General features: G+C 41.6%; 2 protein-coding genes across 3 annotated transcripts in view; one reads left to right on the top strand and one right to left on the bottom strand.

Annotated features, from left to right (window-relative positions):
- Nucleotides 1-17919, top strand: part of LOC137435316 (5-hydroxytryptamine receptor 2A) — a 66760-nt gene extending 48841 nt beyond the window's left edge. Inside the window, exons 4-7 of one of the 2 annotated variants that reach the window (XM_078784440.1) lie at nt 13007-13185; nt 13332-13729; nt 15231-15380; nt 17268-17919. In XM_078784440.1, coding sequence (XP_078640566.1) covers nt 13007-13185; nt 13332-13729; nt 15231-15380; nt 17268-17325 — 785 coding nt within the window. In that variant the 3' untranslated portion in view covers nt 17326-17919. Of the gene's footprint in view, nt 1-13006; nt 13186-13331; nt 13730-15230; nt 16859-17267 lie in introns of those variants that run through there. The other variant, XM_068128997.2, reaches the window with a different exon arrangement.
- The window catches only part of PSMD1 (proteasome 26S subunit, non-ATPase 1), a 398075-nt gene that overhangs the window by 164733 nt on the left and 213689 nt on the right, over nt 1-19653 (bottom strand). The window lies entirely within an intron of this gene.

Genomic DNA, 19653 nt, shown 5'->3' with positions numbered 1-19653 from the left:
TACACCAATGATTAAAAAGCCAGAATTTGCTTATGTATGTATGCATGTATGTATGTATGTATGTATGTATGTATGTATGTATGTATGTATGTATGTATGTATGTATGTACAGTCACGTGAAAAAGTAAGTACACCCCATGTAAAGTTTTGACTTTTTCAACATATTTCAACATAGCTATTTGATCTTCATTTCAACAATATTGACAGATAAAGGTGATATAATATAACAAATATCATGAAACATTTACATTTTGTAGTCCATTGTATAATTTAAATAAACATAAATGCAAATTTCGCATGTGGAAAAAGTAAGTACACCCCGACATTTATCACTACTTCAAATACCTAAAATTAGAATCAGGTGCACCAGCTCAGGTGCAAATGATTAGAACATCGTTAGAGAGGATCTTGGAGGAACATGTCTTATTGAAACCTCAGACATTTAGTTTGGGTTGCTCTTTGTTGTTGAAGTGTGTGGTGTCACCATGCCTAGATCAAAAGAGCTCACTGAGGCCTTCAGAAAGAAGCTTATAGATGCCTACGAGTCTGGGAAGGAATTTAAAAAGATCTCCAAACAATTTGAAATCAATCATTCGACTGTCCGGAAGATCATCCACAAGTGGAGAAGATTCCAAACAACTGCCAACTTGTTCAGGCCAGGCCGCCCCAGCAAGTTTCACCCCGAGAGCAGACCGCAAGATGCTGAAAGCAGTCTCTAAGAACCCCAGAATGTCATCACGGGACCTACAGGTAGCTCTTGCCACTGTTGATGTCAAAGTGCACGAGTCTACCATGAGAAAGAGGCTGCACAAATTTGATCTCCAGGGGAGGTGTGCCAGGATGAAACATTTGCTGTGCAGAAATAACATCAGGGCAAGACTAAAGTTTGCCAATGAACACCCAGGCAAAGACCAGCACTTCTGGAACAATGTGCTCTGGACAGATGAGTCAAAGGTAGAGCTATTTGGCCACAGTACCAGAAGACATGTTTGGCGAAAACCAAAGACAGCATTTGACCACAAGAACCTGATACCAACTGTAAAGCATGGTGGTGGAAATATTATAGTTTGGGGCAGCTTTGCTGCATCAGGGCCTGGGCAGCTCACCATCATAGAATCCACTATGAATTCTTCATTGTACCAGAGGGTGCTTGAGGATAATGTGAGGCCATCTGTCGGAAAGTTGAAGCTCAACTGAAGGTGGACCTTGCAACATGACAATGACCCTAAACATACCAGTAAATCCACCAAGGAATGGCTGAAAAGAAAGAAATGGAGGGTTCTGGAATGGCCAAGTCAAAGCCCGGATCTAAATCCCATCGAGATGTTGTGGGGGGATTTGAAACGAGCTGTGCATGCAAGAAACCCCTCAAACATCACACAGCTGAAAGAATTCTGCATGGAGGAGTGAGCAAAAATTTCTCCCAGTCGATGTCAGAGACTGGTAGACAGTTATAAGAAACGCCTACTTGCGGTTTCTGCCAAAGGGGGCAATACCACCTATTAGAGCCAAGGGTGTACTTACTTTTTCCACATGCGAAATTTGCATTTATGTTTATTTAAATTATACAATGGACTACAAAATGTAAATGTTTCATGATATTTGTTATATTATATCACCTTTATCTATCAATATTGTTGAAATGAAGATCAAATAGCTGCATGTTGAAATATGTTGCAAAAGTCAAAACTTTACATGGGGTGTACTTACTTTTTCACGTGACTGTATGTATGTATGTATGTATGTATGTATGTATGTATGTATGTATGTATGCATATAAAGTCACGTGAAAAAGTAAGTACACCCCATGTAAAGTTTTGATTTTTTCAACATATTTCAACATACAGCTATTTGATCTTCATTTCAACAATATTGATAGATAAAGGTGATATAATACAGACTTGGCATTTCATATGGAATATATATTTTTTCTTGACTTGGGTTTCCTTTCTGAATTCGGTATATCAATCTGGTGTTTCTTTTACGCTTCGGTGATTTCTTTGTTGAAAGAACCATGTCACTGATTGTCTTTCGCAGCAAGAAGTCAATAACAGCATGATATCACAGGTGGCATGACAAAATGTAAGGACAGATACATTTGACGATTGGCTTTACAATCGGGTATATAAGGGTTGTTGGTTCTGTATTAGTGGAAAACAACTGCTGCACGTCTACAAAAGTTATTGCCGCTTCCTCTGGAGATGGTCCGTCAACTTGACAATGCTGTTTGTCATGGAGTGGTGGCTTTACGAAATTCTGGCATGAAACAGCGTGCTATTGCTCGGCAGTATGGCATCACTCAAGGTCAGATGTCAAAGATCCTGAAACGAAATGCTCAGAGGGGTGTCCCTACTCCAACTCCGAGGCCAGGACGTCCACGCAGAACCACAAGGAGAGATGATCGCCAGCTGCACCGGTTAGTCCGCAATGGCTGCACCAAGTCAGCTAATCGGCTTAGGGCTGAGTGGCAGCAACTGACAAATGTGCCTGTATCCAGAAGGCTCGTTAACCAACGACTGGTTCAAGCAGGCTGTAGTGCCAGGCGTCCCCTGAGAAAGCCACGCCTGACCAGACAACACAGCCAGCGCCGATTGCAGTGGGCCAGAGAGCACCTTCAATGGCAGCCAGGACACTAGAATCACGTGACCTTCAGTGACAAGTCTAGATTTCTGGTCTATTGTCAAGATGGCCGCGTCCGAGTGCGCAGACAAGTGCATGAAGCCTACAACAAAGATTGTATAGTGCCAAGAGTCCAAGCTGGAGGTGGTGGGGTGACCGTTTGGGCTGCTTTTCATGCAGGGGGCAAAACTGACCTGGTTGTTCTGAATGGAAACCTGAACCAGTTGAAGTACAGGGCCATTCTGGAAGAAACATTGCTTCTATTTGCTCGTGTAGCCTTTCGAGGAAACTTTGTCTTCCAATATGACAATGCACGGCCTCATCGTGCTCGCATGATCCAACACTTTCTTGCTGACCATGGTGTAGAGCATATGGAGTGGCCTGCCAAGCATATGGTATCGGATATGAATCCGATAGAGAACTTGTGGGCAGAATTAACGTGTCAAATCGACAACTTGGTCCAGCAGCCGACCTCTGTGCGTGAATTGCAGCAAACTATTGTCACTGCATGGCAAGCGATTCCTGTCCAAACCTTGGCAAATCTCGTGAACAGCATGCCTCGACGTGTACGTGCTCTCCTGAATGCTCGTAGGGGTTACACGAAGTACTGAACTGTAATTTTACTGTCCGTAATCCCAGTCATAATTTAGCTTTTGTTTTTGTTGAATTTTTCTTTGGCTAATGTGCAAAATAAAGAGATACTTCTGGAAAACGTACAGAAGTTTAACACAGTACTGTCTGTGAATTGAGTTCGATATCAGTTTACATCACTTTCAAGGATCAATTTATTTGCTTCGAAATGTCAAATGTGGTTTTTGTTTCTTTTAATGGTCACATTAACAAAATCTAGAATAATTTAAACATAATTCCAATGAACTTTTGGTTCTAAGTCGTCTTGAAAAGTAAGTTCACTCTCACAAAAAAAATATTCCATATTAAATGCCAAGTCTGCATAACAAATATCATGAAACATTTACATTTTGTAGTCCATTGTATAATTTAAATAAACATAAATGCAAATTTCGCATGTGGAAAAAGTAAGTACACCCGATGAAATGTTTTTTAAAATCTTTTTAACATATGTGGACATATCAATATTTGATATTCATTTTAACTATCTATAGATAAAGGTGATCTAATTGAACAAAAAACAATAAAAAATTGACTTCGCAATAATTTATTCAACAAATAATTAACAGAGATGCCATTTCCTTCTGTGGAAAAAGTAGGTATACCCTTGCCTCTAATAGGTGGTATTGCCCCCTTTGGCAGAAACAACCTCAAGTAGGCGTTTCTTATAACTGTCCACCAGTCTCTGACATCGACTGGAAGAAATTTTTCCCACTCCTCCATGCAGAATTCTTTCAGCTATGCGATGTTTGAGGAGTTTCTTGCATGCACAGCTCGTTTCAATTCCCCCCACAACATCTCGATGGGATTTAGATCCGGGCTTTGACTTGGCCATTCCAGAACCCTTCATTTCTTTCTTTTCAGCCATTCCTTGGTGGATTTACTGGTATGTTTAGGGTCATTGTCATGTTGCAAGGTCCACCTTCGGTTGAGTTTCAACTTTCCGACAGATGGCCTCACATTATCCTCAAGCACCCTCTGGTACAATGAAGAATTTATAGTGTATTCTATGATGGTGAGCTGCCCAGGCCCTGATGCAGCAAAGCTGCCCCAAACCATAATATTTCCACCACCATGCTTTACAGTTGGTATCAGGTTCTTGTGGTCAAATGCTGTCTTTGGTTTTCACCAAACATGTCTTCTGGTACTGTGGCCAAATAGCTCGACCTTTGACTCATCTGTCAAGAGCACATTGTTCCAGAAGGGCTGGTCTTTGCCTCGGTGTTCATTGGCAAACTTTAGTCTTGCCCTGATGTTCTTTCTGGACAGCAAAGGCTTCCTCCTGGCACACCTCCCATGCAGATAAAATTTGTGCAGCCTCTTTCTAATGGTAGACTTGTGCACTTTGACATCAACAGTGGCAAGAGCTACCTGTAGGTCCCGTGATGACATTCTGGGGGTTCTTAGAGACTTATTTCAGCATCTTGCGGTCTGCTCTCGGGCTGAACTTGCTGGGGCGGCCCGGCCTGAACAAGTTGGCAGTTGTTTGGAATCTTCTCCACTTGTAGATGATCTTCCGGACAGTCGAATGATTGATTTCAAATTGTTTGGAGATCTTTTTAAATCCCTTCCCAGATTCGTAGGCATCTATAACCTTCTTTCTGAAGGCCTCAGAGAGATCTTTTGATCTCGGCATGGTGACGCCGCACACTTCAACAACAAAGAGCAAACCAAACTAAATGTCTGAGGTTTAAATAAGACAGGTTCCTCCAAGATCCTCTCTAACGATGTTCTAATCATTTGCACCTGAGCTGGTGCACCTGATTCTAATTTTAGGTGTTTGAAGTAGTGATAAATGTAGGGGTGTACTTACTTTTTCCACATGCGAAATTTGCATTTATGTTTATTTAAATTATACAATGGACTACAAAATGTAAATGTTTCATGATATTTGTTATATTATATATCACCTTTATCTATCAATATTGTTGAAATGAAGATCAAATAGCTGTATGTTGAAATATGTTGACAAAGTCAAAACTTTACATGGGGTGTACTTACTTTTTCACGTGACTGTATATATATACACGGTATATATACACCTCGACCCCAACACTCACAGGGGATACATTCCTGGAAAATGCCACGAAAGTTGGAACCACGAATGTGGGGGCAATGTTTAAATGCAAAAATGAGGAATAAGTTTTGGGCATTTCAAAATCTGCGAATGTCAAGGAAAATCCATGAATGTCGGGCATTGCTTCATTGGGGAAAAAGGGAGACAGCTAATTACACTAATAGATATAGTGGGAGTGTTTTCACTCTGTACAGTAATTGGCGGGGTATGACGTGTTATGCAGCTGGCGGGAGATCCTGCGAAATAAAGTTCACAATGTGAATGGTGGAATATCTCACGAAGCAATGCTTACCGTGTGAATGGTAGAGTATCCAGTGAATCTCGCTGATGGCAGCTAAAATATTTAAATGTGGCTGCTAAAGACATGAAGCCGTTTTTTTTTTGCACCCGTGAAAAACCGCGATATTTGCGGGACATACCGCTGTGAATGTAGAAGCAGGTCGCAATTTATCAACCGCGAATATGCTGTCAGTGAATGTTGGGAACACAAATGTCGGGGTCGAGGTGTGTGTGTGTGTGTGTGTGTGTGTGTGTGTGTGTGTGTGTGTGTGTCATACCTTTTGTATCTATTAATTACGTACGCCTATTAATTAATTACGTACTATGGAAATGTACCTTTTAACCCTTTACACTGCTGAGAGCCCTTCAACCTTTGAAGACCCTTTAAGATCATTAAGACCCCAAAGGCCCCTAAACACCCAGAGGATCAGTGTCCTTTTAAAAGGATTGGACCCTGTGGGACACACCAAGTGTCTCAACAGTATTGTTTGAGTGTTTAAGCTGCTTGGAGAGCACTTTACAAGCAGCTTGGTGATGGAACACCCCACTGGATGGAACACCCCGGCTCCTTCCTCATTGAGTCTATTTTATTTATTTCCTACCTTTAAAAACTAAGTACATATTGATGAACAAAGGCATCCATCCCACCCTCTCCCCATCCCCACTCCCCATGCCTCACCTTTGTTGTGCTATTTCATTTTCACCATTTTTGTGCAATTTGCTTTCATTATATTTATACGACACCTCACTTCCACATGAATATACTCATATAAAAATAACGTCCATCAACCTCATGTTGGAGTTTCAGCATGTTGGTTCGAGCTGTGAATTTCAAACTCAACGAGAAACTTTTTATTCACTCATTACAACATTACAGAGAAACAATTGCTTCTGTCTTCTTCTTCTTAAAACGAATTCCCCTAGTACCCATGTTGGTGTGAGGAGCGGTGGTTCGGGCGCTGCCTCGCTTGCTAAAAACGTTGTGTTATTTTATTTTCCCCCATTTGTGCAATCTGCTTTAATTATAGGACCCGCCACTTCCACATAAAGAGATGAAAACTTCCCCCTTCTCCCCCCACCCTTCTTTTCCTTCCCTCCCCCCTTCAGCTCTGCTCCCTCCCCCTCTCCTACCCTCCCACCCTCCCCTCTCTCCCCACCTCTCAATATTCCCATCACAAAGTGACTGTGTTGCCCGGCAACGCCGAGTACTTTTGTTAGACGTGTGTGTGTTTACACCCGACCATAATCACACAGCGTGCACTGCTCTACACCCGGCCATAATCCTACAGCATGCACCGCTCTACACCCGGCCATAATCCTACAGCGTGCACCACACCCCGGCCATAATCCCACAGCGTGCACCTCTCTACACCCGGCCATAATCCTACAGCGTGCACCACTCTACACCCGGCCATAATCCTACAGAGTGCACCGCTCTACACCCGGCCATAATCCTACAGCGTGCACCGCTCTACACCCGGCCATAATCCTTCAGAGTGCACCACGCTACACCAGGCCATAATCCTACAGAGTGCACCGCTCGACCCGATGCAAAACCCACGATCCTACAAAGTGCCCGCTTCATAAATATACAGAGTTTAACAGTTAAACTCGAGTCCAAATCAAGCCCCCCCCCCCCCCCCTGCAGAGCAGGCAAGAGCAAGGGGCAGGGTGGCTTTGTTTTGTGCATGACACGGCAGTTAGTGTTGACCATACAACAGTTATGGGTCGGTGACTGTTCAATGATGCGGCAAAAACGACACAACTGTGTGCAAAACCCAAAAGAGAAAATTATAATAATAATACAACATGAAATATGGTATGTGTCACAATAAAGAAGAAGGAAACTGATGAAATCCAAGGCGTGCAATGCTTTCGATTAAGCTTACGCGACAATAACAATTAAAGGGAAACTGAACTCAGGTTGCTTGAAATAAGAAATGATAGATGTAATCGTAATCGGATTATATTGAAATCAAATTTTTATCCAAATAATGCAGCATTAGGCAGCAACTTCGGTGCCTCTTAGCAATCTCTGTGAAAGGAGGGAGTGGGGAGAGGTAAGAAAGAAATAAAAGTAGATAAAAATAAATTAAAATTAAATAATCAACGAATTAATTAATCAATAAGTTACTTTGCGCAAATAAGAATGAAGAATTAAGAATTACTTTTTTCATCAAATCGAGCAGTTTCCACTTTTCCAAGTTTGAGTTTGGATTCCAATTTAAAGAAAATTGCTGTATCCCGGATCAGCGCAAATGGCCACACAAATTCCTCTCAAACATACATCTGAAAAATAGATGGTTTCAATCCTGGTGTCGGAGCGATTTTAAAATTTAATTCACGCTTCAAGCTAAATAAACGGAACCAAAGTGTTGTACGGAACCTATTGTTGTATAAAAGAGCTTCTCAAATGTATGGCAGAGACTGCCAACTCGATTCCAAAATCTTACTAACTCGATATTTCATATAATTGTATATTAATTATCAATGCAGCAAATTTGTTATGAAGTTCAAAGTTCACTTGCTAGCGAGAAAGAATCAGAGAGGGGCACTCAACACTGCTCCTCTGAGAATGCTCCCTGGACCCTATTAACAAGACCGTGGAAAATACGCAGAACACGACAATAAAGTGTATTTCTTTGCAATATGCCTCGACCTCCTGCCCTGAGCCCGCTCCCACCGTGTGATCAGCCATTTTGACGTACAGCCTTTAAATCTATGTCAACGACACGATGGGCGGAATCACCCCTCATGGTGAATGTCCAATCCCGCTCTTCAGGACCACTTCTGAAGTTTACTTCCATTCTGCTCCCTTATTATTCCAAACTTGGGGTCTGCAATGCGATTGTCTTTCATACAATAAATGCAAGCTCCTATATTGGCCTAACTATGAAAAACAAGAATGACTGCACTGTGGTCACAACCTGCAACACTATATATATATATATATATATATATATATATATATATATATATATATATATATATATATATATATATATATATATATATATATATATATATATATATATATATGTATGTATGTATGTATATATACATATATATATATTTCATATATTGCACATATTTCACTTCCTCTGTCCACTTTCGCCTACTCGGTCATTCGGGGTACGGAGCATCCATAAAGTGTGAGTGAATTGGCTTTAAAATTCAGTAATGGCCATTTGGGGTCCGCACATTAAAAGCACTCTAAAAGATGAACAGCTCCATTGGGAAACACACATTTAATGCGCCATTAAAAGATTAACTCGACACCCATTATCAATGTTAGCCGCCATTGTAGTTAGATCAGAAAGTGCTGGTTTTCGTCATACGGTCGCAGATTGTTTAACCCCAATATGAACAGCTTAAAAATTACGTAGCATTATTTCTGAAAACATCCAAAACCAACCAATCCCCCTATAATGCCCCGCCCCATAACACGAGATCAGACACCCCCTTAGATATTACTTAACACTTAAAGATACACCCCCGCTCCCCCCTAGTCAATATTCAATCCAAAAAAAGCCAATATAAATCTGACGCAACAAACCCGGGCAGTGTATAATCAGCAGAGGCCCACATGCGTAATGTCTTAGTTTGTTACTTGGCAAAAAAAAAATTTTTTTTGCAAGTATGTTGTTGTGTTTGTGTGTGTTTGTTTGTCCGCCCACTTATACTTGCCTACAGGTCACAATTTGAAACCGATCTTCACAAAACTTCACCAAATAGTAGAGTTCGTGGTCGGACAAAATCCTATATATTTTGAGGTAAAAAGGTCAACATAGGCCAAAGGTCAACCACTTTTTTCGAATTTCTAAAATCCTCAATTTTAATCCGATTCACTTGAAATTTGAATAGGATTTACATATCGGCTAACTGAATTCAACTACTACCTATTTTTGAGATCAGCGTAGGCCAAAAGGTCAACATAGGCCAAAGGTCAACCACTTTTTCACATTTCTAAAATCCTCAATTTTCATCCGATTGACTTGAAATTTTAATAGGAATTACATATCTGCTAACTGAATTCAACCACCAATTTTTTTTTTAATCAGCTTAGGCCAAAAGGTCAACATAGGCCAAATGTCAACCACTTTTTTTGAATTTCTAAAATCCTCAATTTTAATCCGATTGACTTGAAATTTGAATTGGATTTTCATATCAGCTAACGGAATTCAACCACCAACTATTTTTGAGATCAGCATAGGCCAAAATGTCAACATAGGCGAAAGGTCAACAACAATTTCAAATTTCTAAAATCCTTAATTTTCATCCGATTCACTTGAACTTTGAATGGGATTTACATATCAGCAAACTGAATTCAACCACCAACTATTTTTGATATCACCATAGGCCAAAAGAGCAACAACAATTTCAAATTTCTAAAATCCTCAATTTTCATCTGATTCACTTGAAATTTGAATGGGATTTACATATCAGTTAACTGAATTCAACCAACAACTATTTTTGAAATCAGCATGGGCCAAAAGGTCAAAATAGGCCAAAGGTCAACCACTTTTTTTGAATTTCTAAAATCCTCAATTTTAATCCGATTGACTTGAAATTTGAATTGGATTTTCATATCAGCTAACGGAATTCAACCAACAACTATTTTTGAGATCAGCATGGGCCAAAAGGTCAAAATAGGCCAAAGGTCAACCACTTTTTTCAGATTTCTAAAATCCTCAATTTTCAACTGAATGACTTGAAATTTGAATTGGATTTTCATATCAGCTAACTCAATTCAACCACCAATTATTTGTGAGGTCAAAAGGATGCTCTACTGAGTGCCATTCTGCTTTGTTCTCTTTTGCCAAGTGTCGCTCTATGAATGATTTTTCATCTGTCTGTTTGTCTGCACAGAATAAATGTGATTACCTCTGCAGCCATTGGTCCGATTGACAGGAAATTTTCAACATAGGTGCAACTCCACCCGTATAATTTTTTTATGATAGTTATGACGTCATAGGTCGCGTGGTTCGGCCGCCATCTTGGAAAACTGAAAAACTTTGCACCTCTATATCTCTGAAAACGCTGAATAGAAAAAATTGAGACATGGCTCATTGTAAATAACTCTCCATGGGGAATAAAATATGTTAATGATGATGTCATAGGTGCTTCCATTATGACGTCATAATTCGACAAGTACAAAACCTCATCCGATCAAGATGAAATTTCTTGAGCATAATCGATGAATGGATTAGTTTAGAAAAAAAAAATGATGACGTCATCGGTCACGCGGTTCGGCCGCCATATTTGTTTTAACACAAAAGCCATAAAAAACACTGAAAATACATCCTGGTGAGGTTTTGCAATCTCTGATTGCTCTTTCTTGTTTGAAAGGATTTTTGGCATTCCTTTTTTTTAATGTTGATGTACCACACCCCTCTTTATGGCATTGTTGATACCGAAGCAGTTTCTTAGCAGGGGTTATACCAGGTGGTTTACCATTGCCTTCCCAGCATTGTCTGTCCGTGATCTATCCTTTAAAATGTTGAGCGTCACACAAGGAAGCAACATGTACCGTTTTAAAAAGTTTTTGGTATGACTTGGATGGTGTTTAAATCACCGACCTCAAAGACACAGAGCAGATGCTCCAACCATTACGCCACCGAGCCTGGTTTTAAAACCTTTGTGGCAACTTTCACATCTATCAACTCAAATAGAAGAGAATGGCAAGGCAAAACGTACTGATATGTAGTGCTTCACCTTTGCCCCTTAAAATTGGAATAGGGGGCTAATTAAAAAAATTGTCTCAGAAATGAAGGCATGTTGTGCAATTGTAATTTGTTGGAAAGAGGAAACAAAGAAAGAAACGGAAGAAGAAACTGCAAAAACAATACATTCCCCTCCCTGGAGGAGGAGAGTCAAAAACAAAATAACTCTGATGCCTCACGCTGTAAACAATCAATGCCTCTCTCACTGCTCACAACCAAAGGTTTATTTTTAGATGACATTGCATTGATGAGATGCACCGCGTCTGCTCGGCTAAAAGACCAAGCAGGCCTTTCTTTTCAGCAATACTTTCACCATTCAATCATGGAAGGTTTATTCCATCCCTATCATGGAATGTGGTAAGAAAACATTCTGTTGAGAGTGATGGCATTCTCCTGAACTATCGGTTACCTCACGTTGCTTTTAAAATGCTTATATCCATCCAGAGCTCAAGAGGCTTCGTGGTTAGGGTGCCAGCTTGGGATCCTAGGATCCTGGGTTTGAATCCCGGTCGATTGCTGAATTAACGCCAGGGGGGTTGACTCAGCCTGTCATCCTTCCGAGGTCAGCAAATTGAGTACCAGTTCACTGGTAATTGCCTGTGTGTCGCAAGAGGTGACTAACAGGGTTGGCGGCAGGAAGGGCATCCGGCCGCAAAACATTGCTCCAAAAAAATGGGGACCACGGTGCCCAAAAAAGGCCAACCACCGCTCTGTGTGGAAAAATGGCCTCTAAAGGTGGTTCATATCCATCCAGAACTCACAGGGTAATCAAAGGTGTGATCACACTGGAAGTTGAGATTTAAGGGTTGTGGTGGTGTATAAGAAATAGTCTGGATCCACTTGGGTTTATATTAGAGGTTGAGGCTCATGGAACAACGTGACAAGCTGGTGGAAGGTCAATGTGACAGCGAGTGAGGAGTGGGGGTTAAAAGGGTAAAAAATTTTTTTGGGGAAATGGGTAGGTACACAAAAGGAGGGGATGGCAAATGACCAAAAGTACATATGAGAGACGGAATAAAATGGTGATGAACTACCAGGTTAAAGGACTGGAGAAAAGAGCGATCACATTGAACAAATTCAGGGCACCCAACGAAAAGAGGGACAAAGAAAATGTGAGCAAAGAGCTTGGATAATAAATAACAAGGAATTGGTTACTTGATTAATGCGTGCAATGAAGAGGGGTTGGAGAAGGGCGGAGGACAAACAGTACAGGAGGGACAAGAGCAAAAAAATAAGGTAATCAGTATAGCTTGGACTTGGGTCTTGTTCAACCTTCTCAATTCTGCTTTGTTCGTTTAAGCTCATTAAAAACTTGCTGTGATTGCACGACGTCGTTATACACATCTACGTACAGCTGAAACTGCACACTGATCTCCCAGCAAATAACACGTCTCATGATGGCACGACTTCACATGGTAAACGTAGCTGAAGTGAACAGTCTGTCAAGGCCAACTGGGTATGGTCATGGACTGAACTGTGTTTGGAAGAAAGTACGAATGACAGATGGCATCTGAAGTATTATTTATTTTTGCTTTACATGGTGCAACACCCACCGATTAATCATCAAGGTGATGCATTGGGCTGAATGGTCTTTATCTGCCCTGGTATGATAACTTGCATGATGCCATCTTCTTGTGCAAAATAAGCATACATTCCATGTACCCCCTCCCACCACCAGGAATATCTATGCCCGTGCCAATTATCAGCTCTCATGACCTATCTAAGGTATACGAGGCACACCAGTGTCTGCTCAACTTCAGAGAGTTTGTGATCTATGGCTCACTTTCTGCTTTCTTCCTACCGCTCGTCATCATGGTCGTCAGCTACGTGCTCACAGTGCACACGCTTCGGCGCCAGGCAAGTTTATGGTAATGGATAATTCAGCAAGCGGAAAAGTGTATGGGAAATAATGTAGAAACGGTGATGAAATAATATGCGGCCACCAATTAATCACTGTGCCACCAACACCGAGTTTTTTTCTTTTTCATCTTACGCCAGCGCAGGCTGAAATCTATGGTTCAGATGAGACGTCAGCGTCGCGGCCATCAGCTTCTTCAGGACAAGGCTCATCTCCATGGGCCTCATCACGGACGTCGGTTTGTCGAGAAGGTTCAACTGGACACAGGCCATCAACGGCATCCCAGAGGCGGACGGCACAGGCTATCAACAATGAACGGAGAGCCTCCAAGGTTCTGGGAATTGTCTTTGCACTCTTTGTTGCCATGTGGTGCCCGTTCTTTGTCACAAACGTGCTCACGGCACTATGCCCGGCACACCTATGCCACCCTGCTACACTTGAGCAACTTCTGCAGGTCTTTGTCTGGGTGGGTTACGTTTCATCCGGGGTCAACCCTCTAGTGTATACACTGTTCAACCGCACCTATCGGCAAGCCTTCGCCAGGTAAGCAAGCCACCTTTTTCTTTGTTGGACTGCCTAACAGGTCACGTCAAACAAAAACCTATCTGTGTGCCTCATATTAGAAGTTGTTTGAAAAATAATTAGAGCTTCTATAAATAATGACAGATTGAAAAAAAAAATTCCCAATTAAAGTCAGAATGGGTTTCAATATTGCAGGAGTAGACTGCTGCGACAGATGTTAAGCAAACAAAATTGGGGATGGCAGCTTGAGTCTCCAGCATTAATCCGAATCAAAATGATCCAGCTGGATTAAGATGCCCTCGAACCCTTTGGACTAGCAAGAAAGAGACCGAAATCCTGCAACGCAAATGCTGGCATTCCAAATAAACAATGGAACAATCGGCAGCAGAGCAGCAGTGTACAGTACGCTGATAAAACACCATCTAGGCCTTATGAACATGCAACGAAGGGCAGCACCTAGGGTACAATGGCATGGGGAAAGGCATACATTCAAGCTTGTGAGAAATCGACTGCATATTAAGCAAGAGCCATGTTACACACATGTTCAGTCATTATAAAAGCACACCCAAATTCCATGCAAAATCAGAGGTCATAATTTTTTCATAATTTTGCAGCAGCAGCAACAACAACAACGTTTGCCCGAATGCTCAACAAGAGGTGCACATCAGGCTGGCAAACAACAACCGTGTGATCAAAGACAGCATTGCAAGCTGGCATTTTAAAGCCAAAACGATCACTTATAAGTTGACTAAAAGCTCAATTGAGAGAGCAAAAATGGACTCGCATCAGCAAAGATCCTTCAGCACTCGACCCCAGATTGAGGCATTCATTATCGAGCAGCACCCATTTGAAAAATTCTTCATCTATTCTCAATAGCTCAATCCACTCAAATTTCCACATGACCTTTATGACATTGCTTAGTGCAAATGGATAGTTGTTCAGTAGCATTTTGGGCATTTGCGCCATTGTCCAAATAAATCCACCTTTACTGCAAAGTGGTGCTCACTCGGTGCCCCTGCCAATTCACTGCAACGCAACTTCAAATTGATCTGCACAACATCAGTTTTCATGGGAGTTGAGCTATTTACGAGCAAGAAACACGCATTATTTTACAAACAATGAGCAGCGGGCATAATCGATGAATGAAAGTGGATTGTAAATTATCAAAGAGAAGAAGATATGGGCAATCTCTCGACTGGATATCCCACGGGCAAATAAATACCAGCCAAGTATGACATTCAGGGGGATAACCTGTCATGTAGGCCTGCATATGATATATGCTACATAAAATTAACAGCAGGAACTGCACCTGATTAGTATACAGTAACAATTGCTTGAAGTAAAATTTACTTGAAATGCAAAAATTTTAAATCCAGCATCCAAAATATAAACCCTGAACCAAAGACAAAAGATAAATATTTAACTCAAACTTCTTCGTATCATTGCCAGCAGGCTCAGATAGCATGTTGTGTTCTGTATAATGACCATTGATTTTGGACTACCGTGCATTGAACGTGTGCAGGTATATCAGATGCGACTGCCGAAGCCAGCCGGCACAAGCCCTTCCTTTTCAGCTGTACAACCGCAACGTGTCGCGCAGCTTCTCAGTGTACGTGTCTTCCTTTGAGGACGTACAGCCTTCCCACTCGACCTCACGCTACCGCAATGGCAGGTGGCTAAGCAACGGGCCGAACCACAGAGTCAGGGAGCACTGCGACAAAGGATTAGCCACTATAGCCATACCTGGAGCAGAACCAGATGAATCACCATCCAGTGGTCCCCAGGAGGCTGGGAGCCTCAGGTGAACTGTGACAGAACATTGTATTTTTTGGCAAATACCACCATAAACAAGGCTTTTTGACCCTCGGGCAAGCACAGCGGCTTTGCCTTGACGAAAGGATTAATGTCAAAGGTTGAAGGCTATCCACACATATTCAGAAGCATCAAAAGACATCTGAAACACGACTTTCCATTTGGTAATTCATCACAGTCAATCTCAAATTCAACATCCCAACAGGAATGCCAATTGAATTGGCATGTTTTGGCGACCATTTGTATTTGTATGCCGAGTGCTTCCAAACCACAATTTCCCTACTTATAATAATCATGACCAAGGTCATGATCTTGGCAGCAGCCGAACAGAGGCGGTTTTTCACCAACACTTTGACTGATCTCACGTCTTTGGTCAATTGCATCACAACGCTGAGAATCACAAGCTCTGGCACAAGGGTCAAAAGATTAGCCTGGCAGTCAAAAACTTTTGTCAATTATCTTAGCACTTCCTGCATGGATGGTAATCACAAGGGACATTGTTGTGACTTGGCTAGATTGAGTGGACACATGTTCAACAGACCAAGGACATGCATGGTGCCCTATTTACTGCTCATAAAACAGCACTCTTTCAATGTGAATATTCAATATAGCAATGTACAAAATCTTTCCCATGTCCTGTGGCTGCATTTTCAGGCATTTCTTGTTCAGAATTATTTCGCTAAATGGCAACCATTTCATAGACTAAAACTGCGCAAGGAACCTGACAGTACTTGACGAGCAAGAAATTTACAGTCAATGAAAGTCTGTGCAAAAATAACTAAATTAATTAAGGGGATTATAAAGCACAAATGCCTTGATTCAGAATTTAATGGCTTTTTATAACAGACTATGGCCTGCTTTAAGTGTAGAAACCAACGAATGAACCCACAGTTAAAACTGATTTTTCTCAACTGCAAAGGTTTCAAAACAACATTAAGAAATTTAATGTCTCCATTCACCAGTCAAAGTGTTTCATAAAAGCCCAAAACTTGCCATGCTGTCATCATATTTTGGCCTTGCATTTATAGAGAGGTAGAACGAACTTTGTCATCTGAAGCACATTACATTTCACAAGCAATTAGCTACCTGTACATCACCAAACTCCACATAAGTAAGTTGGAAAGGTTTGATGTTTAAAAGTCAGTTGAGACAATCCTTTCATGTTTAAGCAATTAACCTGTGCACATGTGAAGGTACCATAAGTATTTGCTGCTAAAATATATATATACTATATAAATGTTTGCATCAACATGAGAAATACGTAAACTTTGCAATACCGAGTGGCAGTGATTCAATGTCCCTGCAGGCATGTGCTCAATTTAAATAAAAAATGCCTCCAATAAAAATATTTTTAAGTACATGAATATATATATATGAATATGAATATATATATATATGAATATGAATATATATATATATGAATATGAATATATATATATAATATATGAATATGAATATATATATATATATATATATATATATATATATATATATATATATATATATATATATATATATATATATATATATATATATATATATATATATATATATATATATAAAATATATGAATATGAATATGATATATATATATATATATGAATGAATGATATTAAAAAACCAATAGAAACTGTCCAGACTATAACCAACGTCTCACTTTTCATTAATGAGGTTCATTTCCCCAAGACAAAAGTAGATATATATATACTATACCAGCAATATAACTTTCATTTGATGGATCTCTCAGGAACAAGGGTGGGAGGAGGGCGAAGATGACGGCAAGATGCCTGTGCATATACTTGTGAAACTGTATCAAAAGACCGAAGACTGCAACCACAACCACCACCAAAACCACACATGGGATGGAGACCATGAAACATACAACTGAAGTCGCCCTGTCATACCTGCCTGGAATGTGTGAACTATCACCGTTGCTGTAGACAAAAGCAACATTTTGGACGACTCGTTTTTTTGGTTTGTTTGTTTTTGCTGAAGGCAGAAAAATAAAGCACATTTCAGTTTGAACCACCATATTTCATAAAATAATTTCTTTATATTGACACAGAAGTGTATTCTATTTTTGCATTATCATAGGGTTTGTTTTAAAACTCATGATCTGAGTTGCTGCATCAGCAGCCAAACGTTTCAAGTCAGTGCAACTTGTTTTGGATTCCTGAAGTCTGAACAGAAGCAGCAGTTTAGTGCGCAGCCCATTTTGAACTACAAATGCACGTGTCTTGTATCCATGAGAAAAAACAACAAAAAAACAACGAGCATTGCCAATAGTGTGCAATAATAATCCTGCAATTTCCAAAAATTACAAATGATTCCTGTATCCTCCTATGCATATCAGGATCTAGCTTCTGCCATTAACAGAATAAATCGATTTCATCAAATGCACTGCCTTGTTCGAGTCCTTTTCTTCACTTCCACATCAAATTAAATGTGATAAGCAAAAAGTCAGAATAATGAAATGTAGTTGCTTGAGATAGTCAAGTTAAACATTGTTAACTGCTCGTTGGATTTAAAAATCACTTTCACGGTATAAGCCGAGCGGAGAAGTTTGTTACACAACCAAAGTGAGGAGTAGAACTTTAGGATGCACAGCCTGACAAATTCATTAACACATGCAATTCCAAGCAACATCTTAAATATCACACCTGCATTCCGTTTACTGGGCTTATCCAGGCCATTTTATTCTTTATATATATACTAGCAGAAGTACCTGGCATTGCCGGGCGGGGGAGGGGAGGGGAGGGGGGGAGGGGAGGGGAGGGGAGGGGGGAGGGGAGGGGAGGGGGAACAAGAGGGGAGGGGAACGGGGGGGAGGGGAGGAGAGGGGGGGAGGGGAGGAGAGGGGGGGGGGAAGTACCCGGCATTCCGTGTATAAACGTGAGGGAGAAGAGGGGGGAGGGGAGGAGAGGGGGGGAGGGGGAGGGGGAGGGATGGGAGAGGAGTGGGAGGGGGGAAGGGGAGGGAGAGGGGGAGGGGGGGAGGGGAGGGGGAGGGGGAGGGGGAAAAGGGAGGGGGAGGGGGAAAAGGGAGGGGGAGGGGGGGAAGGGAGGGGGAGGGGAGAAGGGGAGGGGGGAGGGGAGAAGGGGAGGGGGTAGGGTGGAGGGGGAAGGGAGGGGGAGGGGAGGACGGAGGGGGGAGGGGGAAGGGGGAGGGAAGGGGAGGGCCAGTCAACAATGACGTTGCAGTTCTCATGGTCGGAGAGCAGCACAACAATCGCGACATCGTCCTGAATCTTCGCAACAGCACGAAGCGGATTTTGGAGACTCACCGATCCTGTGATGCCCTCCAGTACCGGCGTTGCCGGGTGGGGGAAGGGAGACACGTACATTCCCAACCCGTACATTCGCCCTCTCGACTCAAGCTCACTCGGACAAAAGCCTCGCACAAATTACACCGTGAAGGCCCAATGGCCATGTCTATGCCACAAATTAAGTACGTGAGCGAGTCGGGCACACTGAATTGAAAATATATAGAACGCTCATACTCCGTGAAAAGTGAAGCCAACTGGCGGCGGGGATGGAACATCACGTGATCGCTCTGAGCGAATCAGCGCGCTGCTCTGCCACCGGTCAGAATCCGTGTATAATATTCCTCGCTGAAAAAAAATCTATGTGAAACATGCTACTATCTATGCTAAATCATGCTAAATCATGCTAAATGCTAATCATGCTAAAATCTATGCTACTTGCTGTGAGTTTATGGCGGCAAGGAACATCACGTGATCGCGTCACGAACATCATTCGTGATCACGTCATCACGTGATCGTGATCGTCATCAATGAGCGCGAATGAGCGAATCAGCGCGCTGCTCTGCCACCGATTCAGATTCCGTGTATAATATTCCTCGCTGAAAAAAAATATGGATCTAAAGATGAAAGAAAAAAAAACCTATGTGGTGTGAATTAAATGGCAATGTTCCTCGCTGAAATGTGAAAAAACGCAATCGCTTTTCGCTCTGAAATACGTGCGAACGCGTAACTGAGTTAATGGCGGCAAGGAACATCACGTGATCGCTCTGAGCGAATCAGCTCGCTGCTCTGCCACCGGTCAGATTCCGTGCATAATATTCCTCGCTGAAATGCGCTGAGGTAAAAATATGGTAAAAAAATATTATGAAAT

Source organism: Myxine glutinosa, chromosome 9 (genome assembly GCF_964187855.1).
Source record: "Myxine glutinosa chromosome 9, kmMyxGlut1.1, whole genome shotgun sequence".
NCBI lineage: Eukaryota > Metazoa > Chordata > Myxini > Myxiniformes > Myxinidae > Myxine > Myxine glutinosa.
This window is presented reverse-complemented; position numbering and strand designations above follow the sequence as displayed.